Here is a 10977-nt window from a genome sequence, read left to right on the forward strand (position 1 = left end):
ACTCAATTACACAAGTAGGCCATCTAATTTTTCAATGCACAACCTATTTAATAAAGATAATATGATCATCTAAATATAAAGTATTGCACATTGTACAGAGATTTGTGTTACACTTTATTTTAAGGTGTCCTTGTTACAGTGTAATTATACGTTTAAGTACTGAGTAATATTAACTAACCTACATATACATGTATATGTGGTTATGCCAATGGTTAGATTAGGGTTTGTCTTGGGGTAATTTGCATGTAATTATGCATAATTTATTGTTATTATAATAGTAAGTACACCTTAAAATAAAGTGTTACAGAGATTTGTTTATATCGCAAATAACTGCATTTTCACTCATTTGACAGCAGGTGTCGCGGTATACTCTGAACCATAGATGTCTATGCTCTGAACAGTCAAACATTTTCCAAAAGCAATAGTTTCATTCGCTCCTAGGCTTTAAAATCCATTTCAGCGTTGAGTAAAGACAAAAGAATGGATTTATTGTTTGGTTCGTTTTACTACCATAGTGCAAGCCAGATCATCTTACTCTCGTAGGAAAACTAAAACTAAAACAAAAAGCATTCGTTTGTTTGCCACTCCCATCACGGAAGAGGGTGGAGTTTAAAATCTCACATTTAAGCAACGACTTATCCGGTTTTGGGCAATCGCCAGAAGAAATCGCTCTGTTACAATGAATTTCCAGGGATACGGTGCACCGGCTGCTGGCGGGGTATGATTGATCAGTTTTCTGTTAATTATATGAATTCACTCGCTGTACATGAACATTTTAGACAGGACGTTTTGTAAAGCCTGATGTTAAACAATCTCGCGCTTATTCTAACATAGTGTGACCATGAGTTTGTTTAATGTTGTTTAAGTTGCCACATGGTGAATGGCTTGAGCTTAAGCCAGTGCGCGGTGGAAATGGAAAGTGATAGTATGTTTTGTGGCGTTTAAAGCTCTCCTGAAGGGTGGTAGAATAAATATGGTATTTAATTGTTGCTGGTCTGCCTACCTCTGGTTTACAAAACACACCTGGTTTTAATCAGCAGATTAGTACAGCAACCCTTGACCAGAACTGGGTGTGTCAGATTATTGAGACACGACTGTTAGGTCAGTGGGGTTTTTTTTTTTTTCATACTAGTCCTGACCCACAGCATTGCGCATTTTATATGTTTCTCTTATCTGAAGCACTCCGTCCATTTCCTGGAGCTCTCTCTTAATGGAGCTTGTGGTATGCATTTACTGTGTTAATTAAAAAAGCCATACAAAATGTGCAGTGCTGTGCCTAGGATTGTAACGTTACTGTAGTGTATCTCTAGATGGCCCTTCCTACAAATACTTAACTTCAAAATAAAAGTACCAGCTAAAGTATTAATAATTGGTGGGTGTAAAACCGGTTAAATCATCAGGAAAGCACAAAGTAGCGAATGTTCACTGAATAATGGTGTTTGAGTTTATACAATCAATTGTGTATATCAGTTCCTCCTATATTCAACTTTATGCTCACATAATTTTGGTTTCTCTGCTTCTCTACTATAAATTATGAAGAAGTACAATATGAAAAGGTTCTTGCTCGAAGGCTTTCTTTTATCACATGCTTTATAAATAAGTAAATGTTTTTGTTTTTAACTATTTAACTTTATATATATATATATATATATACACACACACACACACACTTTGTGTTGACCTGTAAACAAAAGTTATGTAGACACAAACTGAACCTAGAATAAGTGTGATGTACTGTGTACATTATAGTACTATTTGCATGATGTAAACTCAGAGCTTGTCTTCAGTCTTAAAGGGATCGTTCACCCAAAAACGAAAATTCTGTCATCGTTTACTCACCCTCGAGATGTTTCAAAAGTTTCTTTCTTCTTTCAACACAAAAGAAGATATTTTTAAGAATGTTGGTAACCAAACAGTTGCTGGTACTTGACTTCCATATTTTAAGTTCATTGAATTTCAGTCATGTTCAGGGTTATTTAATCACTACAATTAAAAAATTAAAGATAAATAAATATTCACTGTAAAAATGTGGTGACAGTGAACAGTGGTTCAAGTATTACGGGATGGCATATTGATATTTTATAAAGTGATATAATGTTAAAATGCAGTTGGTAAAATAGACGGTCACACTTTATATTAGGTGGCCTTAACTACTATGTACTTACATTAAAAAATAAGTACAATGTACTTATTGTGTTCATACTGTATTGCAAAACACTATTGCTGCTATTGAGGTGGGATACGGGTAAGGTTAGGGACAGGTTTGGTAACTACATATAGGTATTTTTAAAAATACCTATAAGTACAATGTAAACATGTTTGTACACAAGAAGTGCATTGTACCAAATAATTGATTCAAATGTAAGTACATAGTAGTTAAGGCCTCCTAATATAAAGTGGGACCAAATAGACAACTACTGTCACGGGTAATGAGGAACGAAGACTCAATTGCTGGCAAAAGGAATTTTCTTTATTAACAAATTACAAAATAAACAAAAACACAACTGAAACCACCCCGAAGGGGAAAACGCCAGAATAAACACAACCACAAGATGATTGATGACAACTACATGATGAAGTTGCATCTTAAGTGGCCTGACCATAAGCCATTGCCGATTCTCAAATATATAGTATGCACAGTGCACAGGGTCAAACACACAAAGACAAAATGCCATCAGAGTAACACACATGACATTATTACACTGTAGCAAATTAGCTTAAAAGGGAATTGTATATAAATAATTACAATTAATTATGATTAATTACAATTATTTATATCGGCTGACAGTGATAACTGTCGCAGAATCAAATTGCCAGCAACTGATCTGGTTGTCCAGTGACCATTCAGTGCAATTTCAAATCAACTCTAAGAAAGGATATTTTCGTGGCCACAGAAAATACTTTCTTAAGTATTAATGCATTAGAGCATGTAGCGAGGGTCAAAATCGTAAAGGGACATTAGCAAGGCAGAACCAGAAACTCATGTAATTTGTGCACACAACTTTTATTAACTAAACGCTAACACGCATAACTAATCTAAACAAACAAACAAACAAACATACACTCACGTGTATATACAAAAGGGGAGCTAAAGTGGATGAATGAAGCCATTAGAGAAAACAGAATGCAGTTATGGAAAGAGTCAGTTAACCACCTGAGTTAAACCATCAGCGCCGTTTATAATGGGGTCTACAACTTATACTAAATCTCTGTTTAGTTTAGTTAGATGTACCATACTTGCACTTCCACGGCTGTTGACGTGTGTCTGGAATGCAGTCTCGGATGACAAGTCTTGATGGTTTCAAGGTTTTGGACTCGCGATCAAGTTCTTCCGGGTTGAAGAGTGATGAATTCCACAAGATGTTATTATGTGTTCTGAGGTCCGAGGAGCTTTGGTTGAATGGAAAGTCAAGGCCACAAGGCCTGGCGCAAAACTTAGTTTCAGAAGAGTTCTAGCTCACATCCTTCTAGGATCTAACAGAACCGCAAAACTGAGATATGTTGGAGCCCACCGGGCACGCCGGTACCGGCTCAGGCTCTCCACACGGGCAGCAGTCCGGGATTTTTAGCAGAGCTCTTTAAGGTCTGCAAAGAGTCACACCTCTCAGGATTGGCTTGACCAATGAGAAAGGCTGAATTTCCAAGCGGGAGTTTGGAAATACTGGGGGGGTTTATGGCCCTTTGTCTCAGAGCATGGTAATTTGCAAAGGGGTTGGATTGGACATTGATATACAAACTATTAAAGATTCTTAGGACATTCATATGTTGCATAGGTATCAACATGTAATATTCACTCTCAATTAGATCATCCGGAGACGAATTGATAGAGACCAAACATGTTACAGTTAGAGTGATATTAACTAGTGATCTATTATAAGCATGCATAAAACGGTATACAATACACAAAAACATATACAAGAACAGTAATAATATACACAATGACCTAATGATATGTGTGCTCATTCAAAGAAAGGTTTTTCTATGAATTAATTAGAGAAGAGTCCATTTTATGGCATAATGTCTTTTTCCTAAAGGGGATATGAAGTGAGTGTTGCTCGGCCATTTGCATTCCTTTGAGCAATAAAACTAGTGTTATCTGATGGGTTGCCATGGCACCGGGGGGGCCTGGAGGCGTCCACAGACATAGGGGCACCTAAGTATGTGTATTGGGTGAGGGGTCTGTGATTTATTTGTTAATCTAATAACTAATTTCATTTGTTAAATCAAATGAAAAATTGTGTGTCTGATTGGTCCAAATGCTACAACACCATTGCAATAAACATTAATTACATGAAATTAATATATTAAAAAAATATATATAAGAAGACTATGTTTAATAAAGCGTCATATGTAGTGCATTACATATAGGGACTTCTGGGAATTACCTTTTTACTGTGTGTCAACTTAAATTATACAGTAAATCATTGCTGTAACTTGCTAAAAAACATAATTTTGACAGCATTTTACAGTAAAATTATATGTAATGTAATGTTCAACCATTAACAGATTTTCACCATGGTAAGGCAACTTAAAGTCAAACAATTAACAGGTTTTTACTGTACCAGTTTTTGTGTGTGTGTATACAAAATACAAAAGGTATACAAATTAAACGTATAGCAGAAATATGCATTTCAATTTGACATTCTCTCTAATAAGAATGTGCCTCTCCCTGTTACCACAATTTATAATGGCACTAAAATCAGCTCCTTCCCCGATCTTCTGTAGTATCCAGGTGGATTCCCTGGACAGCAGCAGGACCCTCTGTATGGATACTTCACTGCAGTCGCTGGTCAAGTAAGAGGGCGTTTCATTTTCTCTTTAAAAGTTATTGCATATAAATTCTGCTGAGATTCCATAGAGTAGCCTATACACATCAGTCTTTCTCACAGAAAGTTTAAATTCATTACATGCTACTCCTTGTTTCATTCTGCTGAACAATCATAAATGCATTTTTCTCTAATATGAATATTATAGAGTTATTGATTAATAGAGGTATGTGTTTTTGTCTAGGATGGCCAGGTATCTGCAGAGGAACTTCAGACTTGTTTGACTCAGGCCAACTTCTCTGGTGGCTACAGACGTAAGAATGTTTGTCTTAATTTAATAGAGGTGCAGAATGTACAGAATTTCCCATAATTGTAAACTGAAAGTATTTGTAGATTTATGACTTTGCAGGTTTGTAACAGTCCATCTTTGTCTTGCAGCTTTCAACATTGAGACTTGTAGACTGATGATTAGCATGCTTGATGTATCCTTCTCACTCACGGACGTATTGATTTTCAACACTGGATGTATTAGACCTTACTACTATGCCGACCCTGGTTCTGAATCAATTGTGTCCATTACTTGAACTTTTTTCCCTAACTTAGTTTTTCATCAGAGAGACATGTCTTGCTCGATGGGTTTCAATGAGTTTAAGGAGTTGTGGGCGGTGCTCAGTGGCTGGAAGCAGCACTTCATGAGCATTGACAGGGACGCGAGTGGAACAGTTGACCCACAGGAGATGAGCCAAGCCATGTCCTCTATGGGTAAAACTTCTTATGAGATGTTAGTTTGAGGACCAATTCTCATTAATTAACTATTAACTACTACTTTGGCAGAAATAAACTCCCCATTTGCTGCTTATTAATAAGTAGTAAGGTAGTTGTTAAGTTTAGGTATGGGGCAGGATTAAGGGAACTAAAATATGGTCATGTAGAATGAGACATTTAATATGTGCTCCATAAGTACTAATAAACAGCCAATATGCTAATATTTTGCATGCTAATATGCAACTAGTAATAGTGAGAATTGGTCCCTAAATGAAAGTGTCCATATTCTTTGAGCTGAACAGAGAGCATTTGAAAAGAAGTGACAATGCAGCCAAGTCATGCTCTAAATGATCATATAGCAAATCTATTGTAATGGTATTTTCATAAAGACTTTAGTTAATGTGTGATAAGGTTATGATGTCTGAATACATCAGCCCAATTTTTTATACAACTGCTAGATCCGAGGACTTCCTTTAGCAGGGCTGTGGATAAATGAATAAAAAGACAGAATGGGATATCTGTAGGAATATCTGAATGCTTTCCTGTAGCTCAAATAGTGGAACATGGCACTAGCAACGCCAAGATCATGGGTTCGATTCCCAGGGAAAGCAAGAGCTGATAAAAAAAAGTAAAAAACTGTAACTTGAATGCAGTGTCAAGTCGCTTTGGATAAAAGTGTCTGATAAATGCATAAATGTAAGAATGCAAACCAGGGTAAAAACAGTATGGATGCAATTTGATTTCCATCTGGCTAATTAGTGGCAAGAGGTTTAAATGGAATGTGAATAAACTGTATTAATGTGTTTTTGAAGGTCATGGTGTGTCATGTGTGCAGGGTACAGGCTGAGTCCTCAGGCCATGAACTGCATAATTAAGCGTTACAGCTCTAATGGGAAGATCTCATTTGATGATTATGTCGCTTGCTGTGTCAAACTGAGGAGCTTGACTGGTAAGTATGAAAAATCGTGATGATTTTGTCTCTTTAAATTCCGATTGCTTTCCATTTAGTGAACTATTAGGTTGAATGATGCCTGTTCCACATACCATGTGAGTTTTCTGTTTAACAGACAAAATGAAGTTATTTACTCGGAATATTTTCTTAAATAATGGAAATAAAAATGTATGCACACGAATAGAAGGACAACCCTTAAATAGAGCGTAAACCTGCAGAGTGTTGACTTTTAAACACTTTTCTAATTTCCTGTTGTTAGTGCTGAAATAATCTGTAATAGCACATATACTCATAGAGTATGTGCAACAGGCTTTAGTGTAATCTGGAACAAATTTTTATTTACTTATTCATTTTACACACTTTGGAAATTTATTGTCATCTCCACACTTCTAACCAACAATGACAGCTCTCTGGAATGGTCAAGATAGTTTTTTTCTTCAGGGCCGTCAATGCATGTGAATTTTTTTTTTTTTTTTAATTCAAATTTTAGGTGTTCCAGATTACCCTAATGATAATCTGACTTTCACCAGCATTGTTTAAATTAAGTGATTGATTAATTAACTTGACTGAACTAATTAAGTGAAAAATTGTAATGTCTCATGATCAGATGTGTTCAGAAAGAGGGACCAGGCACAACAGGGAGTGGCGACATTTCAATATGATGATGTAAGTCCTCAAAACATTACAGAACATAATATACTGAAGAAAAACTGTTACTTGGTGCAAGAGAATGTAATTATTTATTTATTTTTTTCAAAATAATTTCAGTACAATGTAATCTGTAAATCAACATGTGATAGTTCAAATAAAACAGAAGGCTAAATAGGTATTCTTAAATAATCATTAGAAAGGCTAATAATGGGCCTCAGTTACAGTAGTAACTCACTGGATGGGGGACCACAGAAAGACTATTCTGATGTGATATAATCATGGTAAAGCTGTATACTAATAATATGCTGTTGGTAGGAATAAAACATTGCAAGGCTCAAATTTATACATTATTCACCAGCTCTACTTAATTGTTTATGTGGTCCCTAAACTGCTGATGTGCAAAATCAGGTGTGCAAAATGGACTGTAGGTTTGCTGGTGGGCATTTGAGGGACAACGTATTTTATGAAAAGGATGTGGTCAATGAATGGGGGGGGTGGGGGCGATTCCCACAGACCATAGTCCACAGATACTGCTGTTGCACACAGTGTGGGACAAAAGCGCACCCATTATTAAGAAAAAAAAAAAAATAGTCAAAGATCAAATATTATTTAAAACATACTATTCATGCAGATATTAAGTTGAATTTATAGTTTTAAAATGCATTTTTAATATAAGCCTCTAATATGTGAATTTGTGCAGTTTATAACATTATAGTGTTTATATTTTGAACATTGCTCACCCAGCAACAGTTAATCTGTGCCCTGAGACACAAATTGTGCTGCTTTGCAAAATGACTTAGTAGAGGAATTGATTGATTTATTAATGTTAATATTTATTGAACATTGGTTTCATTTATCCTATTGCTGCTGCCATTGTTTTATTTTAAACATAAATAATTACTTTTGATTATCTGCCATTAGGTAATGTAGATGTGTAAAATGATTCCTTTTAAAGGTCTTCCTGGTATAGATTAATTTCTTTTTTGCATCTCTTTTCACAGTTCATCCAGTGCACCATGAGCATCTGAGAGAAGCCTCTGGGTTCATGCAAAGATCCGCGAATAAAAAAAAAAAGAGTATACTTTAGTTTTCATTTTTATAACTTTTTTTTAAACAATTTACTTACATGTGCTTTCATATCATACTTTGACAATATTGTAGTACTTATACAATATAAAACGTACGTTTAAACAATATTGTTTGCAATTGCACTATTGCATTATTCATGTGACTAAGTATGGAATGCCTCTACACCAATGACATTTATAGTCTATTCACTCAAAATTTAACATATATTCTATCTCAAGTTATTGTATCAAAGCAGCTATACATAAATCCATTATATTAATGTTTATAATATCCTAATGCCTTACAGTCACATTTAGCAGATTACAGCGGAAATATTATAGTATATCACCATAAACCGCATCCCACCTATGGAGTCTTGTCAGCGTATATACCTCTAATTCATTTGTCTTAATTTGACACGGTCAGTAATGAATACTTTATTAATATGAGGCGTGCCAAACTTCAGATCCATGTGTGAGTGCTATTAACTGGAAGTAAAATGTTTTATTATATATGCCAAAGAATTCTTGACACTTGTGTCTGCTTTACTTTTTGACTCTGCGTGCAATGGCTGTTTGAAATGTCAGTGAGATCTGTTAGAGTATATTTTCACTTACAGAACACTTATCTTCCAGTAGTTACATCTTGTGTGACAAGTTCTTTACACAAACTAAATGTGCACACAGATATGAATGTGTGAGTTTTGTTCTGAGATTTCTTTCTTCTGTGTATTACAATTGGTTATGTGCATTTCTTAATACTGAGTGCACTTTTAGAAAACTTCATGTAGTTCTCTTTTCCAACAAGCGGTTTGACAGACCGGTTAGTCTCAGTTCCAGAATGCAAACCCACAAAAAATTTGTTTATGTCTCAAAATCAACTTATTGGACTGTGAATGTGCAGTATGGTTTATGGTTTGTGGTTTGCTAGTGGGAATTTGAGGGACAAAACATTTCAAAGAAGAATGTGGTTAGTGTATGCAGTAGAAAAATGATTGACTTTAGTGCACAGAAACCTGCTGCTTGTATACAGTGTGAAATAATAATAATAATAATAATAAAAATAAAATAAATATATATATATATATATATATATATATATATATAGCACTCATTATTGAGAAATGTGTATAACCAGTTCTTCATTTGGAAATCAAAGAGATGAGATTGCAAATAAGTACATAATTGCATTATTTAAAACATATTGTTCATCCAGATGTTGAGTTTAATTTATGGTATTCAAATTCAGTTATAATACAAGCCTCAAATATGTGAGTTCTAATTTTGACATTTTAGTTTTTAAACATATTTTAATTTCTTCAAGTCATTGTCTTGTTATATCACCCAACATTTGTAAAGCTTGAATCACGAGCTGCTGTCCTAACATTCTCTTGTAAAATGCACTGATGCGGTTTTGAATCTTTTGTTCTTTAAATGATTGTAACCAAGGAAGTGTCCAGGCCCTAAGGCACCAAAGCAGTGCTAAACTATCATGTTTCCACCATGCTTCACAGTTGGGAAGAGGTTTAGGTGTTGGTGTGCGGTGGTCTTTTCTCTCTAAAAAAGGTTGCCATTTTGTGGACTTGAATGTCCACAAAACATTTTCCCAGGCAGGTTTTTGAGTTTGTGGGCAAACATGAGACACGTCTCAATAAAACCACACAGCAGTGCTTTTCTTTCATGCACCCCATTCTTGTTTAGTTCAGTTCAGACTTTCCAACTGAACATATGAACAAAAACTTCTAGTTTGTCTTTCTCACCTCTTTCTGGATTGCCTGTTGTGTGATCTTTGCAGGGTGTGCTCTTGCTGGAAAAAATTGGTGTAGGAATTACTTATATTTACTTATAGGAATTGCTTATAAATTTCACAAATAACTACAAAGAAATGTCAAGCAACATTAATGGGTTTTTTTTATTTTTATTTTATTTTTTTATGAGGAAAGACTGAATTACTATTTTCTTGTAAAACACTCCAATAATCTTTATTTACAATTTTTTCCCCCCAATGTTGTTCAAGTAGCAACAGTTAAGAATTTGACTATGGATTCATGAACATCCAGGGGCCTGTACCATGAAGCCGGTTTAGCTGGCTAGCCAGGTAAGTTTCAGTTTAGTTTGCGCCAACTCTGGGTATTAGGTACCATGAAAGTGGTTTGGCTTTTAGCAGTGTTTATCACCATAGTAATTTATGCTCCACAGCTAACCTGCTCTGGGGCAGGTTATGTTCTGGTTTAGAGATCGCAAAACGGAATTTGTCCAATCAGCTTCAAGCAAAGTGACACGTCTCTGACGCAATAAAGCCACTCCTCCGGTTTCTCTTACTCCAAATGAAAGGACGCTACATAGTAAAACATTTTTAAAGATAAAATCATTGATTTTTAGAGATGATTATTTTTTATAATTATTTATATAGTTATTATACCCTTAATCCATTACACAAGCCAGTTTAGTTTAATAGTAATTATTAAGCTTTTATTTAAAATCAGTGTAAACATATAGATAATATGCAATATAAATAAGTTTCATGGTACCAACAAAGCCGGATTGGACTGGTTTGGTTTTGTCAACTCAAAACTAATCCTATAACCCTGAGTTTGATCGGCCACCATCATGGTACAGGCCTCAGGTTTTCAGCAATGATTGTGTTGCTTTTTCCAGCTCAGTGCATCTCTGTAATGCATTTTTTTTTTGTGCTATGTGTGCCTTTATTCACAGGGCAGGTCACCTATGCTACCAACCCACAGTCGCATACTTAACTGACTCCATTTAGCTTTTG

At 35.2% G+C, this 10977-nt stretch overlaps 1 protein-coding gene across 1 annotated transcript; it reads left to right on the forward strand.

Annotated features, from left to right (window-relative positions):
* The first annotated feature begins 547 nt into the window (after nucleotides 1-547).
* Nucleotides 548-8733, forward strand: sri (sorcin). The gene is made up of 8 exons (XM_058747882.1): nucleotides 548-718; nucleotides 4726-4794; nucleotides 5011-5080; nucleotides 5205-5248; nucleotides 5381-5528; nucleotides 6367-6480; nucleotides 7091-7149; nucleotides 8136-8733. Exons 1-8 carry the CDS (start codon nucleotides 680-682, stop codon nucleotides 8160-8162), a joined length of 570 nt encoding a protein of 189 aa, XP_058603865.1. The 5' UTR covers nucleotides 548-679; the 3' UTR covers nucleotides 8163-8733.
* The last annotated feature ends 2244 nt before the right edge of the window (nucleotides 8734-10977 follow it).

The sequence above is a fragment of the Onychostoma macrolepis genome, chromosome 16, assembly GCF_012432095.1.
Source record: "Onychostoma macrolepis isolate SWU-2019 chromosome 16, ASM1243209v1, whole genome shotgun sequence".
NCBI lineage: Eukaryota > Metazoa > Chordata > Actinopteri > Cypriniformes > Cyprinidae > Onychostoma > Onychostoma macrolepis.